We start from the raw sequence: 23,235 nt of genomic DNA on the forward strand, positions 1-23,235 counted from the left end.
AGGCATTGAAGATTAAAGCTTCTTCTGCTTTAAAACTGCTTCGAAACTAGAATTACATTAGGCACACCTTCATGCATTTGCCAAGAGAGCTCATGTTATAAAAGCAGAACTTTCAATTAAAATTTTAAATGATTAGCAAAGAGAAGAATGTAAAGTTGTTCCACTTCAAAAGTTACAAAGGGAAGATGAAAACGAAAAGCAGCAACATGCTTGGGTACTCGTGAAACATGCTTATACCCTAGATACAGGAAGTGTTTTGTTTTGACAGCACCGTGGGCCAAAAAGCAGGGCATTATTTTTCAGTGCTAACATTAAAAACAAATAAGAATAAAACATTCTGTAAAAACTGGCCTGCCTGTCTTCCAGGAAGATTAAGATCATGTTGGCCAAGACAAAATGTTTCACAGGGAACCAATGACTGCACAGTGCACCCTGTCTTCAGGTCCCTGTGGTCACAGGGGAAAGAGAACTTAACCTAGATCTGTCAATTGAAAACTGACACCCTAATTTCCCTAAAGGTGCAATAAAGCGGAGGCCATCTTTATAGTATGGAGAGTCCCTGGGCCTTAGCAGGGCAGGTCTATAGGCCACTGTCACTACATTTCAGTGACCTGAGGGGACAGGATGAGACCAGAGCTACGGCTCAAACACAGCTCCTGAGGACAAGCTCAGCTGTGTGTGTGTGGGTTTGGGGGGCGGGTATGTATGTACATGCAAGTACATAAGAGGAAGAGGTCCTAAGGTACGGGCCTAAGGTACAGTGTAAGAGACAACAAGAGAGAGGCAAATCTCGTGTTATGAACTTGGAACTACAGGCTGTACCATAACCACCAGCATAAAGCAGCCACATAGTGGCAGCCATCACCCATGTGCCCCACATAAGTCCTCTAAACTCTAAAACACAAGAAAAAAGTATTAAGTGGGATCCTTATCCTCAGGGGTTAGTTTAGTTATATACTCCCTCTGATGAATATGCCAGTTCAGAGTATCCTTTATTTCCAACAATAGGTAATTAACATAATATGTGCCCAACAGAGCTGGGCGCTTTATGTATTGTAACTGCATCCCACATAATACCCTCCCCCTTGGAGCTATCACCATTCTCATTCTCAAAGGATTAGAAAACCGAGGCTCACAGACGTTAAGTAACTTTGCAGTTTTTCCAAGATCACGTAATACTAAGTCTGTTCAATCTCAAAGCCCACTACACACTGGAGTTTCTCATACTGTGGACATGGGATTACCAACATCATTCAACTGGGTCACTTGCAAACATAGATTCTTGGGGTCCCACACTAACATAATGAATCTGAATCTCTAGAGATGGAGCTCTAGAATCCATGTTTTAAAAGAACTCCTAGCTGCTTCTGATAAAGAACACAAGCCACTGTAGTATCCCCACAAGTAATCAGCCAGCGCGATTAGCCTGGTTCAGATAGACAAGTTTAGCAACGAGCTGTGTATTTGTGTCTGTGTGTATATGTGTACATTCTTTAAAATCATCACTTAGCCTGGCTCAGTCAGTAGAGCATGCAACTCTTGAATCTCAGGGTTTTAAGTTCGAGCCCCACATTAAGTAATTTAAGTAGAGATTTAAAAATAAAATCTTAAAAAAAATCACCACTTAGGGAGCCCATCCCCCAGTGGTTCCTAAACTCGAGCTTCCAGAGCTCAGCACACCCACAATGACAATAATGCAGGTCCTAAAGGCTATTTTAGTATTTCAAAGGCCAAAAGAAATTGTACATTCATCTCTAAAAGACTAAAGGCATTACTAAAATGTCTTTGGAAATGGGAAAATTAAACTGTTAAGCCACTTAAATACAGTGTATTTGGAAACAAAGTCTTAAAAACCACACTGAAAGGGAATAAATGGCAGAGACTCCAAGGAGGCAGCATTGTGCAAACATCTGTGCACCTTCCTATTTGGAGCTACCCCAGGGACTCACAGCCGAGCTTTACAACAGACACTGCGGCAGTACCTTGTGGTCACACCTTCCTTTCACACAGAACTACGTATCTCGCAGACCAACCCATAACCCAATTCTTAGCCCATCTCAAACATTAAACGTACCTTCAAAGGAACAAAAATCTGCAAATACAGGTGACGGCTAAAGCTATGTACAGGTGGTGGCCTGAGGACAGTGTTTTGAAATTTGAGTAAAACCCACAAAATGATTAATTTGAAGGGTTTAAAATATGCATTTAGATGTGAAATGCCTAAGTTTCACTATCTATAATCACAACTTGCTAATTCACAAGTTTTAAAAACTAAGAAAATAAAATTTTACTGAATACATAAAAAAATAAAAAAATACTACCCATTACTTTAACCAACCAACTCGAGCTGAACCCTGTAAGAAAATGCATTTGGAGATAGAGGAAAGAAAAACAGAAAGAAGAGATGAGAAAAAAAGGACAAGAAAGAAAATGCCATGAACAAGCAAAAGAGGAGGTATGAATCAAGTACAAACTAAGAGTCAAAGGAGTAAGGATGCAGGAGTTTCAGAAGAAGCTAGAAATTTTTTATCACAATCTGTAGTTCACTTGAGCCACAGGCTTCAGATTACTATCACCTCCTATTAGCTCCCACTGAAAAACTAATTAGCTAGTTGGCTCTTTATCTTTAAAATGTCCATCCTAACAAACTGAATGAAATGACCAAGAAGGTTAGGCGTTTACTGAGACTCTGGGATTCAATTCACAAGGATCTCCCACCCACCTCCTCTCTGCCACAGTGCTGGGAATGTCAAGGGGTTTGTACAGCAGAGGACACAAACAGCCCACACAGCCAAGTCCAATCTGTACACCTGACAAATTGAATGTTTTAAACTATTGAATAGGATGTCAACACTTAAAAATCAGGAGACTTCACATAAAAATTCTGATTTTCAGGAAAAAAAATAAAAACAAAAAGCAAGCAAGCACTGAGTGAAGCAGTACATACACACACACACACACACACACACACACACACACACACAAACACACACAAACCAGGCCTGCATCCCCATGTGACAGGGTTAGGCTGAAGCAGTAATGACTGTCCTCTTCAGATGGGGCACACACATGCTCTCTCCTCTACAGGTTTGTCTGCAGCTAGACCTCCCTCAGCCTACAATGCCCATGTGCCCCTGCCACAAGAGGCTGGCCTTGTGGCTCCTGATGGAAGTGACTCCTCCAACAAGCAAGCCTAGAAGCTCCTGCAGACCTCCACCATCCACTGCACATCACCCTTCTCTCCCACATCCCCACCCTGGAAAACTGACCTCACCCAGAGCCGCTTCCTTTCCCCAGAGCTGCTTCCTTTCATATATCTTCAACGCCAGTATTCTAGATCTGGCCCCAATCTCTCCCATGACTTCATTCCCACTCTTTTCTTTCTGCCCATCAGCCTCTTGCGAAAAAAAATTCCCTTTTTTTCTCTGCCTACGCAGCATCCCAATACCTTTTCCATCAGAAACATCAGTGGCCTCATTCCCCCCTATCCTACCACTTTCTTCTGCAGGTACAACATGCACCTATAATCTACCTTTCCTGATCCTGGGCAGATCCTCACCCTGGAGAAAACAACAACAACAACAACAAAACACAATTCATGAAGGCTCCTGGCACCACCAGAAATTCACACCAGTGCTAGGAATGCCCATCAGCCCCCTCTCTAGCTTCACCACCCACAGGCACCCCCCCTGCCCAACCCCCACCTCTTTTATCTAGTGACTACCCTATCTCATCCTTCCCCAAGGAAACTAAAGCCACCAGACTTGATCTTTCATTTGTCCAAATGCATCCTTCCCCTCATTCCTCAAATCCTGTAGGGGATACCCAGTCACTCAAACTGAAAATTCAACTGTTACCCTTGACCCCTGCAAACCGAACTCTCCATTTCCAGTTCAGTCAATCACCAAATCCTGCTCCTGTTTGCCTCCAAAGTGTTCTCCTGGTCTCCAATCTTGTCCTCTCAAAGCCATCCACAAGCTGCTACAGGCTGAGCCCTTTGAACTCAAGTCTGACAAGACACTCTTGGCCTTAAACTCTGGGTGACAACCTCCCTCACCCAGCATTCACAGTCACCCATGATGGGGCTCCTGCCTACCCCTTGACACCTTTCACCCCACACCTCCCATGACACGTGACTGTGTTGTGCCCCCTGCCCTCCACCACTAGGAAACCTTTGCCACCAGCTCCATAACCGGGGCTTCATCACAATCTGTTTGGGTGTCTGATGCCATCACTAAACTCCAAAACCCAAAGGCAAAGACTGGCATTCACTTTTCCATCCCCTGGGCCTAATAACACAGTAGGCCTTTGATGCATGTTGGCTGCATGAAGATATCATGGCCACTACCTGACCAGCTCTTCCAAACTAGTATCTTGCATGAAAAATCAGCCTTTGGAGTCTGGCAGACCTGGACTTAACCTCAGCCAGGTCACATGAGTGACCTTAGGCATGGGTGTGGCCTCAGTTTTCTCACCTGTAAAACAGAACTTTAACGCCCCCCCACCCCCCAATGTGAGGCACCTGGATGGCTCAGTGGTTGAGCATCTGCTCAGGTCATGATCCTGGGGTCCTGGGGTCCTGGAATCGAGGACTGCAACAGGCTCCCTGGGGCCTGCTTCTCCCTCTGCCTGTGTCTCTGCCTCTCTCTCTCTCATAAATAAAATCTTTAAAAAAATAAAAAATAAAATAAATTTTTAAAACCCATGTAAGGCTGACCCAAAGACTGAATAAATTCTAAGTGCCTACGAGTGCATCTGGAATGCTGTGAGCAGTCAGTGAAGAGCTGCCGTTCGCACTTTCCAAACCATTACTGAGGTTTCATTCCACTCCTCCAAGGCGAGGGCAGGTTATCCAGTGTGTGCAGTGTGTGGGCAGCCTGGCCCACAGCTTCAGAAACACTTCCTGCCTCTTGGCCATTTTGCTCCTCATTAACACCTCCGCTCAGAGGCAAGGGGGAGAGGACCGTCCTTCTGTCAACATGACTAATGATGTGTTATCTTTCTGTGCTACTGTTGACCCTCTGCCAACAGGACGTGCTGACTCAGCCCACACCGCCACCTTCCTCTCAGGTGGACAGCAAACAGACGTGACACGCCTGGCTGGCCCTTGCCGGCCGCAGAGACGTACTCACAGGCTGCCAGGCTCAGACCACAGAGATGAGGCTGTACCGTGGGCGTCAGCAGCTCCTCAGAATAAGCCACTCCGTTGAGGCACCAGAAGGGAGTGGTGAGACACACCAGAAACATCTGAGGATTTTGGTACCTAAACTATACCATAAAAAAAAAAAAATTCTTTTTTTGTCAACGCAACAGACATTTTTGAGCATTTCTTCTGAATAAGGCACTGAACCCCCAAATGTCTGGGATAGAGATGCACAAAATAAGTCCCTGATGACAAACTGAGGGGTACGTACGGATGCACAGCTAAGCCCAACCTGGACGAACAGCCTGAGGCAAGTAAACTGTGAATGGGTCAGGGGAACCCAGAGACACAGATGTGACTTGTAGAGCTGGGCAGACTTCATGACAGTGGTGGCATCTGCACTGAAGAGGAGCATTCTGAGCAGAGCCCTGACAAAGGCACAGAGATCAGGAAAATGTGACTACTCAGTCACAGATATTTAACACTTAAAAAAGTACATTAGAAAGTACTAGGAAGTACTTAGAATATGCATTCAAATTTAACAATTTAGAAAACAAGCATATTTATAGTATCCTATTTACTTCTGTTTTTCTCTCACAAAATTTCACACATAGAATAAAATCTAGGGAAAATGTCTACACATAAAGCTTTTTTCTTTTTTTTTCTTTTTTTTTAAAGAATACTTTGAAACAGAAATCACTCCTACTAGAGACTTTTCCTGAGCAGATGGTCCTTGCATTTCTGGCAGAAGACGTGGGGTTAAACTAGAGAGAGACATAACAAGGATCTACTACACGCTGGTGGGAAACAAGGGTGTCTGCAACAGTCATCCAGGATCACGCTGTCTTCCTGCCTTCCTCCTGCAGCAGGCACTGCACCCCACACCCCTCCCTAAACTCCTTATTCCTATTCCTTGCCTACTTGCATCCCAATTAAGAGGAAACACAACAAAAGACCAGGGCCAGGCCTGTGACTCTATGTGTGCCTCTCCTTGAGATGCTGCCCTGAGAGCAGAAGCCACACCAGAGCTCTGCACTGCCAACCTGCTAAACCAATCCCACAACCATCGTCCTTCAGGCTTCTTTGTATTTGACACAGCTATAGGCCTCTATAAGGCATTTTAGGCTGCAAAGTTTGTTATTTGCAGTCAAGAGTATTCCAAATACAACTCCTGTGTCTCCAGGGCTGACCCTCTGTAAGGAGAAACCACCAGAGAACTGAAACCACAGGAGTTACCTGACACTTCTCTTGAGCCAGATTTACTTTAGCTCTAAACCTGAATTTTGAAATAAAACATTTAGAATATATAATTTTTTTAAAAAGACTGTATAAACTATACCGCATCAGCAATAACCCTCTACTATAATTACCTTACAGAAAACATCTTTATATAGACTTTCTTTTCAAATGGTTAGTTACTAGGGAGAGGTGGTGAGGGGTGAGGTTGAAGAGTAGGGATGGGATTAGCTTCTTTCGTCTCCTGGCTTCTACAGAACTCATTGAATCTCTAGTTACTAGAGAGGCAGGCCATACATAATATCATCTCCCACCTCTTCTTGCCATTTAAAATGAAGTTACTAAAAATCAAGGTGTGTAAATAATTGTGACATGCTATGCACTAAGACAAGTATATTATAAAGCACATATTTTCTATTAACTTAATCTCAATGGCATCTATTTGTAGCAGTATTAGAATATGTACAGTTCCAAAAAGTACATTAGTACCTCTTGATAATATTAACCTTTATAGTCAAGACCAACAACTGCCTCATAAGCTAATTAATCACTTGATATCATGTCTTGAAAACAGAGACAAATAGCATAATAGTTGAATTATTATAAGAATTATAATGAGGGCAATGCTATGATAAAACTGGTGATCATTAGGTTCGGTGAGACCTATTGTTTTTCCAAATGGATGTGCTTTTACTTCAAGAGTTTGTAAAGCTACAGCTATAAGTTACTTACTGAAGGAAAGAAATCCAGCACCAAAGAATGGGTGCCACTAATCTTCTTTTAAAGATTATGCTTGAATGAGCACATTAATATTTGGTGACCTGATTCTTAAAATGATATTTCAGCTCAGTACTCTTTTTCTTAGGAAGGCAAAAATAACTCAGGCGTCATGGGTGTCTCTGTTCCCTTTCCCAGAACAGACAAAGCTCCTGGCCCAACAGGTGGCTTTTTGTGCAGATGACATGGTCGCCCCATCAGAGTGGTGAGGAATACTGGCTCTCCAACCAGACTGCATCAGCTCAACCCCTGGCTCTGCTGATTACTACTTGGATGACCTCACCAAGCTAATTCATCTGTGTCCCACTGTCCTCAACAGCAAAATGAAGCTTTTTATGTAAAATGAAGTAATGTTTGTTATGAGGATTAAATGAGTTAATCATGGGAAGTATTTGGAACAATTCAAGGCACACTACTCAAAAAACGTGTACTGTCTTCCTCTCCTAAGTTCTAGATCCCATAAGAACTCCTGACATGTCCCAACTCAAGTACTCAAGTACTTACCAGTTGCTAGTTCCTACCCTGCTATATTCACTTTCCCGGTCCTTCCTAACACAGTAAATGGCTCTGCCATTCCCCAGTTAACAAAACCAAAACGCTGCAACCAGTACATCAGCAGGTCTTCAGGACTTGTTCCCCAAGACAGAGCTCACTACTCATTGCTACCACCCTGGTCCAACTCACTGTCAGCTCTTCTCTAGAACCTTATAATAAAAAGCCTCCTCTCCCAGTCTCCTCAGTTCTCTGAACTCTTCTTCCCTGTAGTCTCTAACCAGCAGGCAGAGGGAACCTCTTAAAGCATAAGTCAGTTATTCTATGGGTTTATGATCTGTCATACTTCAACCACAAAAAAAAAATAATAGTAATAATAATAAATCCAAACTCGCAGCAGGGTCTCAGAGTCCCTACCTACATGAACCCCACCAACATATTCATCTTGATTTTCTACTCCCTTCCCTGTCATACTGTGTTCCAGACTCACTGGCCCTCTTGCTGCTCACAAAATCACCAAAGCTCATCCCCAGGTCTTTGTGAGAACCTCTGGTATATTCACACAGCTGCCTTACTGTGTGAGGCATCACACACAAATATCGCCTCCTTAGAGAGGCCTCCTCCTGCCTATTGCTCCCTCTCACATTTCTCTGTTTCGTTTTCTTTACGGTTTTTATCATTATCTGAGATTCTTATTTGCTTTTCCATTTACTGGCTGTCTCCCTTACTTGGAATGGAAGCTTCTAAGAATAAGACAAGATACCTATCTTGCTAGATAGAACAATGCCTGAAGCACAGCTGACACAGTAAATATGCACAGTGAATAGGAGAAGGAGGGAGGGTGTGTGAGGATCCAGCAGAGATCTACCCCAGCACCCACTCCTGAAGGGAGCTGCCTGGGAAGCCAGATACCAGTATCTAGTAGAAGGCTGCCACCTTTGATCCCAGCACACTCTTTGAAAGTCACCTCAGTCTGATATTAATCCACCCAAAGAACCTATATTCTTCCTTTTTTTTTTTTTTTTTTCTTAAATGAGAGTGGATTTAGAATTGGGCTTCAAGCTAAAGCATGACCAACCTGGGACCTAAACTCACAACCTGAGATTAACATCTGAGAGGAAATCAAGAGTTGTACACTTAACCAACTGAGCTACCCAGGCACCCCCAAAGAACACATATTCTTAATCATCAGTCCCCAAACTAAGTTTGCCTAAATACTGTCTCTCAGGTACTCAAATCAACGCAAAGTAAAGTTTCAAACAACCACCTCTGAAATGCTTCAGTTCATTTAATAAAGAGACAAAAAGTCCCCAGCCTTGTTGCCCATTTTGCTTCATTTTTAAAAGCTAGGGGAAATGCAACTGACACAGAAGAAAAATCTGTGTTCAAAGGTTGTTGGGGGGGGGGGGTGCCTGGGAGGGCAGGCGGGGAGTATGGGTCTATGGAACGGTTGTTAGGTCTGCAGGGGAGGTGGGGGGGAAGGGGGTTCTGCGGAAAAGGTATGGGTCTGCCAGGGGGGTATCTTTGGAGAGGGACTGGGTCTATGGGGAGGGTGTGGATACGTCAGGGGAGAGGTAATGTTGGGGGCTGTGTGGCAATGGCGGGGGGGGGGGGGGGGGGCTGTGTTTTAACCAGAGAAAATCTGCTGATTTTTTCCCTTAATTGGTTCTGGGACTCAACGGCTGACCACAGGACAGTATTTGGAACAGCTTCTCCTTATCATCAAATCCTTGATTATAATTATTAAGCCTAGACTTGTGGTTCTACTAAACCTCACTAAGCAACCTCACAGAGTATGTGCAAAACTGTGGGACCACTCTCCTAAAGTTAGCACTGTGGCATCGAGTCATAAAATTTCATAAAATTAGCATTCAAGGAGATCAGAACTCAAAGGGACCCTGCACATCACTACCATCATCCCTTCACCACTCAGATAAGGAAACTGTGACTCAAAAGATTATGTGATTTGCCCAAGGTCTTAATGCTAGTGTTGCTGAGAGCAAGGACAAAAATCAGAGTTGACTATGAAGCCAGTGCTAAGCTCACTCCATCGTGACGCTACCCATCCATGCAAAGACTGCAGAAAGCCTAGCTCTTCTTGTAATAATCATCAAGCTCTCACCTACAAGTCTAGTCCAAACTCGCTTCTAAATCCACTCCCCAACAGGGCTGAAAACTTTCCCAAGAATGCTGCTGAAATACATATTAAATGCCCGCTCTGTGCCAACCACCCAGTTAAGTAGCAGGAATGCAAAGAAGAAAAGTGTGCAGCTTTAAGAAACTCACTTTGATGGGAGACAGAGATAATTATGAAGACGTATGAGTAATGACACAGGTGTCCCCAAGGGACCAGAGAGGCTTAAATAAGGGAAGGCTTCCTGGAAGAGTGTTCTTCCCAAGCTGTATCCCATGGGATGAAGAGCAATGAACCAGGCAAAGAAGTAGAGAAAGAGTAACTCACGGTAGACAGAGTAATAAAAATAAAAAAAATTAAAAAAAGGAAGACTCAGGAGCACGAAATGGTATGTTGGTAACCAAGGGCACCTAACTCTTGCAGAAACACAAGCTAGAAAGTTCAAGTTGGAAGGAGATGGGAGATAAGGTGGAAGGGATAGACAGAGAATGAAAACACTGCCAGGCTGTATCCTGCAGGTATGAGAAGCCACTGCAGCAGGAAGTAATTCATCATATTTGTGTTTTAGAAAGATCACTCACTCAGCCAAGTACCGAGAAAGGGCTTGAAAGAGGAAAAAAAAAGGCTGAAGGAGTTTTTGAGCCTCTGGGAGAAGCTGATGCACACAGCACACTAAGTTAGGATCCATGCTTCCTGTTTCCCAACATGCTTCCTCTCATCTTGACCCCTGCTCCAGAAGCAGAACCAGATAACCCAGAACAAAGACCAACCCATGGTCTCTGCTCCATGGCACAACACTGTGTCACCTCACAGAAGCTCCCTGCCTGCAATATCTGCCCACCCTTCCCAGCCCATCCAAACCTACCTTCAATGAAAACCAGAGTCCTGCTTTCCTGATGCCCCAATGAACTTCCTGCAAGGGTCCATAGCAACTCTTGGTTTACTGACCCATGTGACACTGAGCCACATTAGGAATTCCATGACCCCAAACTTTTCTCCTCAACTAAGGAATGTTGACTCCTTGAAGGCAGGACTCGGATGTCAGTCTTCCAAAGACCTGGAACAAATATCTGATTAACTGACTAAAGCCCATTGAGGGCTTTTCCAGCCTATACGAAAAGAGTCACAGTCAAAAATAAAAGGAGCAGAGATGATAGAACCAGTCTCTAGGCCCTTAGAAGGTCCACAGCACTTGGAGTCTAGAGTTGGAGATGTACAGCCCATATTTTCATTTTGCTTTAACATATCACTTTACCTCTCTAGATTTTCATTTTCTTAACTGTGTTAAGTGGGTAAGTTTTTATAATTTCTAGAAAGGTCTTCATTCCGTTATCGTTTAAAAAAAAAATCTTTGACAATCTAGCAACATCTAATAAAATTTAGAGTGTATACTCATTCATCTAATAATTATTAAAGATTTGCACGGGAGTACAAAGTAATATGTACAAGATTATTTAACCCAGCATGGTTCATCACTGTAAAAAAATTAGAAATAATTTAAATGTCCAGCAATAGGAGAAAGGTTAAATCAATCAATTGTGGTATATCAATACAGTGAAATACTATAGCACCAGAATCAGTGCTAAAATACATCTATACGGAAGACGTCCAAGACAGTGCTAAGTAAAAAAGCAAGCAGCAAAGCAATTTATACAGTAAGAGTTCTTTCTGTTTTAACAAGAATAAATATGTTGGTGTATGAAGAGAAAACATTCTATAAGAATATATTCTGAAATTGTTAATGGCTGGCATGACTTCAAAGGAAGTAAGGAAAATGTCACTTTTATTCATTGAATTCTTTTAAGCACCTAACCCATATTATTCCTTTATTGAGAGAATAACAAAGCCACATCCTGGTCCAGAGTCAGGCCAGGTGTGCTGATAGCATGAGCTGAGAGGTCTTAGCATCTCCCAAATCAAGTGAAGCAGTTGCAGCCCACATCACACACTCACAGGTTCAGAACCCACTTTTTGGCCTTTGCACATGTTCATCTGACTGGAGCTCCTAGTTTCTACTAGGTCAGCTAGCTGACCGCTTCTCCTGATGATCTTTTCCCAAGAAGTGGGTGTGGATTGTAGAAAGAAAGGTGACTGGAGTGGCCAGGGTAGACAGAGTCCTCTCCATCTGACCACATTACCCAGGAATCAGTTTGGAACATGCTATAATTAGGTGTAACACCTCCTTCCATCTACCACATGACAAACCCATTCATTGTGGTTTTTGGAAACTGAAATACCAAATTTCTTCCAACCAAGTCAAATTCTCTGGACCCTCGAGTTACAACCTACATAAGGAAACTCTTCAAAATAATAATGTGCAAAAAAATTTTTTTTCTTTTTTCTAAGCATTTCATCTTACTTCTAGGAGTTGTGAATATTTTACTCTAGATACACATACACACCATTAGCTCTTCCAAAATACCACATGCAATAGTAAATTACCATCCCTGTCCACTAAATAATACCTAAGAGAAAGTAAATGGACATCCAGAAGTTTCTCCTATGCATTTACTAAGATCTGGCCCATGATCTCATCACCCCTCATAACTATCAGATGAAGTAGAGGACAAACATTTCTGGTCCTCGTTCTGGGTAGAGTCCTAAAATAGGCAAAGTTTCCCTAGACTTCAGTGAACAAAGAGAAAAGTCTGTAGCACCACTAGGCTCTTCGTCTAAAAGAACCCAATGCCTCTGTTTGTTCCATGGCACAGCAAGATCATGGTTGAGATTTTTGTCATCACTGCTAAGAAATGTTTACCTTACTATTTCTAACCCTCTTGTATAAATATCAACCATGCTTTACCCCCAGAATGTCAAGTTTGTGGTATAGAGTCCTTTTTAAGGAAATCCCAAGTACCTATTTATTGCAGTAGAGAAATTACAAATTCTGGCAGAGAGAATAATGCACTGGGCAGCTGTGAGGAAGGGATGAGTTGCCCCCCCCCTTTTCAATGGAAGAGGGGAGGAGGAACTGTGGAAACAAGCTTATTTTGCTCTTTTACCAGCATGCCTCAACTTTGTCAATTCCAGAAGTTTTATTAAATGAATTTTTACTTCCCCTCAAAAACTTGAGGTATTTTTTCTAAAAAGACATGTAACTTCCAAGAAACTCTAGAATAATAAAAATTCTCCAAGTATCAGTCTTTCGAAGCATCAACAGATGATGAAACTAATATCCATGGTATAGGACACACATACGATGCCTTTATACTACTCAGAAAAACAGAACCCAGAGGGCTGCCAATGTTACATTTTTATAAACTTGATGACCACATTAATCCGAAACCCAAAAATAATGAACTCTTGACATCCATAGCACATCTGGCTATTCTTTCCCCCAAGCCGATGCCTCCATATGATGCTTGCCATATCTTACCAAGCAATTCACAAGCTGAATGCAGACACATGCCACAAAGAAAATGTGGATGAGTAAATGCTTTTTACTTAGTGTTTCACAAGTATTAATGAAGTGCCTCACACAGCGCACCATGGAAAGTGGCACAGCAGAAAGAGCACTGGATCCAAGGGTAGAAAATGCCCAGTGTGAATGTCTTTGACAAAGCCGTCTCCCTTGGTCATCCCCACAGGTGTGTATCATTTTCTTTGGCCTAGACCACCCAATAGGCTCCTGGCTAGTGCCCCTGACTCTATACTCTGCCTGGAATCATCTTTCTAAAACAAAGATTTCTGCTTACACACCATCCACAGGCCTCTTCTCCCTACAGGACAAAGGACACCTCCTTGGAGAGGAGAAACTGTCAAGAGCCTCTCCTGATCTGGCCCTAGGCCCCTCTCTAGTCACTCCCTACCACTCAGGCCCCCCACATTCTAGCCACCCAGAAAGGACTAGTTTCTCAACATGTGACACACATCTTCCTTCCTTCCAGTCTAGTGTGAATGTCACCACCTCCAAAGCCTTCCCTCAGCTCCTCAGGGAATGTGAGACTGCTCCAGGCTGCCGAGAGCTTTCTGCACAGGCTCCCTCCTAAGCACTGACAGTGCCTCCTTGCTCTCAGGTGGGCTTTCAGGTGGTAAATGCACACATGGAGCTGGAACATCAAATGCCAGCTCCAGAACTGACCTTGACCAACTTCCCTAAACAAGATTTTTTTTTAAGATTGTATTTATTTGAGAGAGAGCAAGCACACACAAGTGGAGTGAGAAGCAGAATGAGAAGCAGACTCCCTGCTGAGCAGGGAGCCCAACACTGGGCTCAATCCCAGGACCCCAGGATCATGACCTGAGCCAAAGGCAGACGCTAAACCAACTGAGCCACTCAAGCACACCCCCTAAATGAGAGTCTTAAATAATTTTCTTAAATTTAAGTCTCAATTCTTGCATTTGCAAAACTGAAATTATAATGGCTAACGTGTGTTGTTATTCAACTTAAGAGAAATAACTTATGGAAAGTACCTAATACTATGTCTGGAGGTCAGTAAAATCTAAGTGGTGGCTAACACACTTAATAGGTACCGGATACTCACTCAATGTTTCTTAATCAGAGAGATCCTAACCCTCCACTAACCCAAGGCAAATTACAATTTCTCTAGGTCTCAGTTTCTTTACCTGTAAAGGGAGAGGGGGAACTGCAGGCAGGAAAGAAGTAGGGAGAAAGGTTGCTGGAGAACACATAAGAGAATCACAAACAATTGGGTGCCTGGGTGGCTCAGTCGGTAAAGTGTCTGCCTCCAGCTCAGGTCGGGATCTCAGGCCCTGGGATTGAGCCCCACACTGGGCTCCCTGGTCAGCGGGGAATCTGCTTCTCCCTCCATCTCCCTCTGCCTCTCCCCACTGCTTGTGCTCTCTGGCACTGTCAAATAAATTAAATATTTTATTTAAAAAAAAAGAGAGAGAGAGAGCAAGAGAATCACAAACAAGTGCTAAACTGTATAACAGAATATCTGAAAAATAAGAACCATTTCCTTAACTTTGACAGATGCATGGATCATCACTTTAAGGGGAAACCCCTCTCCTGGGCTCCCTTCCTCTTAAGGTTTGACTTAAGTTATTTTTATTACGATGTTATATAAGTATGTATTAACACAAAACTAGGTATGTCCTCCTTGAGCTTTAGCTCTTTTAAAACTGTAAGGTGAATGAATTTAAAAATCTGACAAAAAACAATAAAAAAGAACTCAACATTAATGTAACATGACAGATGACAATTTTACAGTCATCGCATGGCTGCGCACAACGGTACAGCACTACCTCGGAGCAGGTTCCTCACAATTCTGCCTGCCTTCACCACCAAGGGCTCTGTGACCCCTTCAGCTACCCATCGCTCTTCTCTAACAAATGCCCATGAAACCTTTGCTCATGTAACTCCCAGCTATCATCTGACCCAAACACATGATTTCTGCAATAAGCCCACATCTGTTCTTTCTCCCTTAGCTAAAGACAAGTAAGGGAGTGCTCAAACACAGATTATAGCACTACTAAAACCTTATGGCACTACTCATTTGTGACTTGATCTAGATATATGGAATCTATGATTTTTAAAAAATTATTATTGAAAAGAACGTTAAAATTTTAATTCCTGCTTTAAAAAAATAATTTACAAACTTCCAGGAAAATGTCTTCCAATTCTAGGTTAAGAAACATGGTTTTATTTTTTTTAAATGTCTTGCCACAGTATCTACAAAGATCTTAGACATTTCATATCCGAGTATAAGCGCTTTGCATGCATTATCCCTATAGTCCTCAGAAAAACCCTAAAAAGTGGGTTCTAAAATAGCAAGTGAGGAAACCAAGTCTTGAAGAAAGCATCCAAGTGATGGAGTAGCATTTGAGCTATGTGACTGCAGCACCCCTGGTTTCTGCTCCTTCAAGACAAGCCCAAAGAGCCTTGGTCCAAGGACTTGTGTAGGAAGAAAGTTCCGTCAGAAATGCAACTGCAGGAGACAGACCTAAATTGTAACGTGGAAAGTTTAAGACAAAAGGGACTTATTCCAAGTGGGAATGGATATCCTCTTACCAGATAACAATTGGAGATGTTGAAATCATAATGAGAAATTATGTTTACAATGCATAAAAATTATTTCAAAAAGAGAAGACAAAAAAAAAAAAAGAGAAGACAAAGGTGCCAAGCACAGAAGAGATGGAGAACAAAGACTGTAAGATCAAGACTACTGAATTTACTTTATGCCATGACTAGTTTCAATAGATTGGTGTACAGTAGATATGAGACTGTAGGAAGGGGGATCACAATGGCTAAGAAACAGGGGCAGCCTAGCCATGACATTACATGGGAAGATCACTCATGCGATAAGCATGCTGAGTGCCCACTATATACCAGATACTGTTCTAGGTTCAGCCATGAACAAAAACATCCCTGCCCTCATGGATCTGACGTTCTAGCTGGGGAGACAAAGAACAGTAAGCAAGTATATGGTCTACAGTTAGTAATAGTGCTCTAGGGGTAGGGGAAAAAAATAAGCAGGATATGAGAAAGAATAATGGGAGGGGGTAGATATTTGAGATAATGTCATCTGGCAGTCATCAAAAGGTCAACTGAACTCCAATTAAGAGTAGGTGACAAGATGAAACTCAGTTTTATAAGCTGTCTGGGCTCAACAGCATTCATTCAAAATAACCGCTGCCTATTAGACTAAGCTCTGTATTGGAGCCAGAAAGATCACAGTAAAACACACATACATGAAGGTATTCAACAATCCATGCATCTTGGGAAAACTGAGGAAGTACAGAGTGGGGCATAGGACCTTGGAGAAGACAAAACAGCTTCACCCTATCAATGACCTTTAACTTCTGAAGTGGTTTCCAACTTGAAGCCACCAGACACTGTGCATCTAACAAGCTAGATAGTCCTGAAAAAAAAAAAATCACTCCCAACTTGAATATTCTCTGACTACATTAGAAAAGGAGAGATGTCAGAGCGGTGATATGCTTAAGGTAAGAGAAAGAAGCAGAGAAGGAAGATCTGTAGCAGACAGGGCTAAATTCATTTGACAGATAAAGCAGTTTACTGAGCAGGACCTGGGTGCCCAACTCTGTGCTCACTCATAAGGATGAGCAAAAATATGCCAGCATCTCAAGGAGGTTAGAGTCAGACTGTCTGTTAATACATATGCCAAGGAATCGAGCCAGGAGGAAGTGGGAAGGAAAAGGTGGATGGAAATGGGATGGTGAGACTATTATCTACCTGTGGTCAGGCTAACGATGACTGTTCCAAGGCCTCCCTGTGGAACAACAGCCCTGAGAGGCTAATCACAAGGCGGACCCATTACTGAAGAGATGGGAATGCAGGTTCAGCAAAAGGTTAACTTAGGTAAGTAGCTACCAAGCTAACTGCAATGCCCCCTCCATCCCACACCCACCACATCTGTATTAAAGTCATCTGTTTCCCTACAAAGCTGTGAGTAGCTCATAAGAATCATACCTTCTCTAATCTCTATATTCCCAGCAACGACAAATGATGAAGGATCAATAAATGTTTGACAGAGGCCAGGCTTAATGACATTAGTAAAGCAAGACGGGCCAAATAACTGATGTTTTAATGGGTGTGAGAAGCTTAATAGGCCACATTCCTACTAGGTGTCCAAAACTGCTGACCAGGGGGTCAACCAGTGACTCTGCATCTAACCAGCTGGACAGCCTTGAAAAAGTCAACTTCAGCTCCGAGTTTCAATCTGCAAAACAGGGGACTCAAGCAAATCCAAGGTTACAAACCTTTCAGTAGAGAGATGCTTTTCATTATCCTGAAGCCTAGACGGTGGGTCTGTCTTTGCTGTTGGAGAAGGGGGTGCAGTCTTCCCCCCTGGTTTATGCTTCCAAACAAATTACAGAAAAGAGAACAGATAGCCAGCATGACCACCACCACAGGAATCTAGGTCTGTCAGCAAAAGAGGCCCCCTGGTGATGGGGCAAGTAGAGAGACAGAGGTTGGAGGAGGGGGCAGAGGTAGCAGTGAGCAGTGCTAATGAGTAATACAGATCTCAGAAGCAAAACAACAGCCCAAGGAAAGACTGTAACTCTGAATGAAGTATCTGTTCGTGTCTGGCTTATACACATCCAGGCGCCCAGACACAGTAAGTCATGAAGAAACAGGTTTTAACCTAGAAACTATAAAACTAATTTCAGAGCTGTAAGAGCAATAATTACCCATAAGCAAGACCACTGTTAGCCTCTGAAAAGCTTGTTTGTTTACTGCATCTACAGAGTGCTATCAGACTATTTTGGGCTTCTGAGAAGTTTCCAGTTAGGATCAGTAAGAATACCTAACACTTCCAAAACCCATAATTTCCCCTTACGAAGCTGAATTCCCCAACATTACAGGAAAACCCACAAACTTTGCAGAAGGGAGTGAAAAGCCAATCCAGTCAAAGGAAATCTTCCAGTTCTACAAAAACAAACAAACAAACAAAAATACCAAAAAGGACACTGAAACATTTCTAGCTAAGCAGCTTTTCAGTCAACCTTTATAACTTCATTCTGACACACTCGAAAAGTATTAAATAACATACTCTGTCTTTCTGGCAACAGCAATGCCTAAAACTTATTTACAACTTAAGGCAGTAAGGGAGCTTATGACTTTCAAGTCAAATTTAAGGAAGCTAAAGGCCAGACAAAGCCGTGTGTTTGAAAATGCCTGCAAAATAATAAATGCCTGAGGGAATTGGATGGCTTTTCGGCTCCTAAGCTAAATAAAGCCTGGGGGGCTTTGCAAAGATCCTAGTGAGGATAATCTCCATGATTACACAGAGCAAACCATCCAATTCCACATGAACCAAGGAAAGTTAATCCAAGAAGAATAACACTTGAAATATTGAAAACACAGACACACACACACACACACACAGTGTTCTGCTTTTTAAAACACTCGGTCGGCACTGAAGAACGTATCAGACCATTTTAACAAGCCAGAACGCTGACTAGCGAGTGTTTCTGCGACGGCGTCTTGGCCTCGTGTTAACTAAAGGACAAGAAAGATATTCGAGTTGCAACGCTCCAAGCCTCGGGTCCTCCCCCTAACTCCCAGCAGTCTAGTCTCCCTACTTCCTGCACACCTTTGGATTACTGCACACCGACTTCCTGCACACCCTGAGATTTGTGATACCTTCCTCCTTGAGGGTTACTCAAGCCAAATTCCCGAGGCCAACTCGAAGGTTAAAAGTTCGCAGCCGCAGACCCTCCATTAAAGCTCAATCAGCAAGCGGTGCTTAAGTTCAGCCTCCGCCGACTGATTAATTTACGTAAACAACTCTGAAGAGGTAACGCATCACTGCAAGGGCAGAAGTCAGCAGGCTGGATGCACCCGCTGGGAGAGAAGCGCCTGCAAGACTGGCCCGCCAGGCACTGCCTCTGCTGACGTTCACAGCGACCCCTTCCACGCCACAGGTCCACGCAGGCCGGGTCCCAGCAGCGGGCACCTGGGCACCTGCGCACAGCTCCCAAGGCACAGCTCTCCGCCGAGCCCGATCTCCTCCCGCCCACACCCACCCCCACCCACCCCCCACCCACCCTCAGTTCTCGACAGGTCCCGGAGCCAAGGCCGGCCGGCCAGGCTACAGCACTTCCAAGCACTGCCCACCAGCGATAAGGCCCAGGGCACATTCCTCGGAAGATGCCGAGATACTGCGGCTCCCCGGAGCGCAGCCCACCTCCTCCGGACCGGCCGGGGCCAGCAGGGGAAACGCGCCCCGGCCGGGGGTCCGGGAATGCACCGCAAGGAAAACTGCCCAGGGAGCGGATGCCGCGCTCTCCGTCCTTTCCCCTGGGAACAGCTCGAGCCACCTGGCTCCTCACCTGCCTGGGTTCAAGTACCAGTTGTTAGTACTTAGACGTGTGTCTAAACTACTTGCCAAGCCCAGAACGTTCCCCTAGTCGCACAAGCCCTGGCGACTGCTTGGAAAACAGCAAGTCGCTCACTTTGTACAAAATGACAAGGAACTTTAACTGCGGGCGGTGGGGGGGGCGGGGGTAAGGGAGGAAGAAGCAGGTGAATACAGGTAGTGGTGGTTCTGCGGGACCTGCCTCGCCGGGTCTGGAGGTGGGAGAGGAGGGGGCGAGTGGGGAAGGGAGGAGACGGGGGGGGGGGGGGCTGGCCAGGCTCGTCCCGGTCCTCCCGGACGCGGCGCGCAGGTGAGGCCGGCCACTCACCTCGGGCAGCTCGCGGAGCTGGTTGGCGTCCAGCAGCAGCTCCTCCAGGCTGCGGGCGTAGCGGTAGATCTCCTCGGGGACATAGACCAGCGAGCAGTGGCGCTTGTCGATGGTCTCCACATGACGGTTGCACCGCCACAGGGGGATGCAGTGGAACATCGCCGCCCCCGCCGCCGGGTCCCGAGCCGAGCCGCGGAGCCCCGGGCTCTGAGCCCGCTCCGCCCGGCGGCGCCGCTCCGCCCGCTGCCCACTCGGCGCTCGCCGGCTCCCGCGCTCGCTAGCTCCTCGCGCCGGGGCTCACGGTCCCAAACGCTCGCAGGAAGCTCCGGCGGGAGCCCCGGCAGAGTCCCAGCGCCCCCGCCCGCCGGCCGGGACGTCCCCTCCCACCCTCCAGTCGCGCCGCCGCGGCCGCTGCTGCCGCGCGGAGCTTCCTACTCGCGGCCGCCGCGGCGCGACTGAGCATGCGCGCCAGTGGGCGCGCGCGAGGGCGTTTCCCGGCCCGGGGATGCTCCGCTCCGGGTTTTCCTGGAGACCTGCAGCCCGAGAGGGTCGTAACCTGCGGCCCGGGCGCTCCCTGTCCCCCTCCTCCGGCCGGGACTCGGGGCGGCGGCGGGGAGCGGCCGGGGGAGGGTCCGGCCCTCCGAGGAAGCCTGACCCCAGTGGGGCTTGGGGTACAGATGAAGCAGAGGAGAGGCGGCCCGAGGGGAGCAGAGCAACTTCGGTCTTCAGTGACTCACTCCCTCTCTCGCCTCCTCGCTCCCCTTCCCCAAAACAACTTTCTCTTCCGGGGTCAGGCAGGCCCGCCCCGAAGCGTACTGGCGCGCCGCGGGTGCCCGGAGCGCGGGCTCGGGGCGGGCTCGGGGGCTCCGGCTGCCCTCCGCCCCACAGGTGAGCGCCGGGGGCCGCGGCCGTGCCTCGGGGCCGCGGGCACCGCCTGCAGGCCGTGCTCCTGGGCGCACGTCTTCGGGAATCATTGTCGGCACACAGAGCCCTAGGAAGTCCCTCTCCCCCACCCCCAGAAGCCCAGGGGTCGGAGAGTCTGTAAGATTCTCCGAGGCATCGATGCACCCCATCAGGAGTCCAAACGCAAAGAACGAGGTAGCCAAGGTGAGTTTCGGAGCCTGTTCGAGCGCGGCCAGATGTTGGCCCCTGGCGACTAATTTGGGCTAGTGAGGAGGGGGGAGAGTGGGGGAGGTGGGGGCTGCCCGGTGAGCATCCTCCCTCCGGCGCGTGCGCTTCTGCGCCTACACCCGGCGTCTTGCAAAGGGAGTTGCAGGGGAGGACTCGGGAGGCGTACTAATGAGTCCTAACGACCATTCATTCCCTAGCCCCTGCCTGATTCATTCCCACGGACTAGGACCAGAGCCCTGAACTTCTCTTCTCCCTGTCTCCAGAGAACCAACTGGCTCCTTTACAAAGGGCTGCGGACCAGATCAAAGTCGGTCACATTGATGGATTGTCCTTGGGGTCCTACTCTGACGCTCCTCCCAGCTGCCCCCTAGTCCTCACACCTGTGGCCTCCTGCCAGACACCACCAGCCTGTCCGGCCCCAAGTTGCCAAAGCTAAAATCTGGAGCCTCCCCCCCCCCCCCCCCCCCCCCCCCCCCCCGCCGCCCAAATCCACTTTTCTGCGGAAGACAAAGCTGAGCATGCCCAGTGACCAAGGGGATTTGGGGTCTGAAACTAGTTTATAGGAGACATACATGTCTACACAGACTCACAGTTCCAACTGTGCACAGGACACTTTCCCAGTGGGGTTAGTGGGGAGGACACTTCGTTATTGCCAGCTCTAGGAAGAGGGCTTCTTTCTTCCCAATCAGTGAGGATGGATCTGAGTACCACTTTTGGTTTTGAGCCCAGAATTATCAATTTAACTTTCTAACTCCAATCAATCCCTAAACTCTATTGCCATACACACTTCTCTCTCTTTTGTTTGTCCTGGTGTGATTTCTTTATTCTCAGGGGAGGAAGGCTACCTCGACTTTGAACTTTAGCCACTCTTCCATCATTCTCACATTCCAGAAACCCATTTTGTGCCAGTTTTAGTGGAAAACTGTGGTTCCTGACTGAGAGACTGAGTCTGGAGCGATAAGCAAGTGAGAAACCTGTCTTTGCAAGTTTTCTAACTGCTTTGAAAAAAACAACAAAAATAAAGAAGGCCTGGCTCCTTCATCCTAATCTTGACTTCCATAGATTATCACACTAGGTTATTATTTTAATAAACACCAAATATGTATTAAAGATATGGCTGGTCTCTTAAAAAAAAAAAAAAAAAAAACCTCAGGACACCTGGGTGGCTCAGCAGTTGAGGATCTGCCTTCCACTCAAGGAGTGATCCCGAAGTCTAGGGATCAAATCCCGCATCAGTCTCCCCACAGGCTGCTTCTCCCTCTGCCTATGTCTCTGCATCTCTCTCTGTCTCTCATGAATAAAGAAAAATTTAAAAATGTTTAAAAAAAATTTAAACCTCAATTAGTAATCCTCATGTGTCTATGACACATTTGCATTATGATTATTTTTGTATCACCATCATTCAAGAGGTCACAGGAGATTGTGACCTCTTGGACAATAAATGCTGTCTCACTACTAGATCCCTGCAGCAACCACAGAGCCACATGCATGTTAAATGATTGGTAAACTTCTGTTAACTGCAGAATCAGTAGCAGAATTATTTCTTTGTTGCCGAGGATCTACTTTTTTCTTCTTTTTTTTTATCCACTGACTATAACACAGATAATCTGCTTTGAAATTCTCCAGTTTGGAGGCTATCAGAAGATGCTATTGTTAGGCCTGCCTCTTGGTTTGTTTTTGGTTTAAGCTAATTTTTTTCATTCATTTTAAATTTTTTCATCATTATAAGTCTACTCTGTAATCCCCATCCCCTATCTCTCCCATCCTCCCACCCACCTCCCCTCTGGTAACCATCAGTTCGTTCTCTATAGGAAAGAGTTTGTTTCTTGGTTTGTCTTTCTCTCTCTCTTTTTTTTTTTCCCTTTGCTCATTTGTTTTGTTTCTTAAATTCCACAGATGATTGAAATCATCTGGTATTTGCCTTTCTCTGGCTTATTTCACTTAGCCTTATACTATCTATCTCCAGGTTGTTGCAAATTTCATTCTTTTTTATGACTGAATAATATTCCATGGTATATATATCACATCTTATTTATTCATTCAGTATTGATGGACACTTGGGCTGTTTCCATAGTTTGGCTATTGTAAATAATGCTGCAATAAACATAGAGTGCTTTTGTATTTTGTGGGGGTAAATACCTAGTAGCACAATTCCTGAATCATAGGGTAGTTATATTTTTAACTTTTTGAGGAAACTCCATACCGT

At 45.3% G+C, this 23,235-nt stretch overlaps 1 protein-coding gene across 1 annotated transcript in view; it reads right to left on the bottom strand.

Annotated features, from left to right (window-relative positions):
* LRRC1 (leucine rich repeat containing 1) overlaps window positions 1-20,284 on the bottom strand; it is a 130,103-nt gene extending 109,819 nt beyond the window's left edge. The window contains exon 1 of the mRNA XM_041773353.1: window positions 19,899-20,284. Coding sequence (XP_041629287.1) covers window positions 19,899-20,057 — 159 coding nt within the window. The 5' untranslated portion in view covers window positions 20,058-20,284. The remainder of the gene's footprint in view (window positions 1-19,898) is intronic.
* Between the last annotated feature and the right edge of the window lie 2,951 nt (window positions 20,285-23,235).

The sequence above is a fragment of the Vulpes lagopus genome, chromosome 1, assembly GCF_018345385.1.
Source record: "Vulpes lagopus strain Blue_001 chromosome 1, ASM1834538v1, whole genome shotgun sequence".
Taxonomy (NCBI): domain Eukaryota; kingdom Metazoa; phylum Chordata; class Mammalia; order Carnivora; family Canidae; genus Vulpes; species Vulpes lagopus.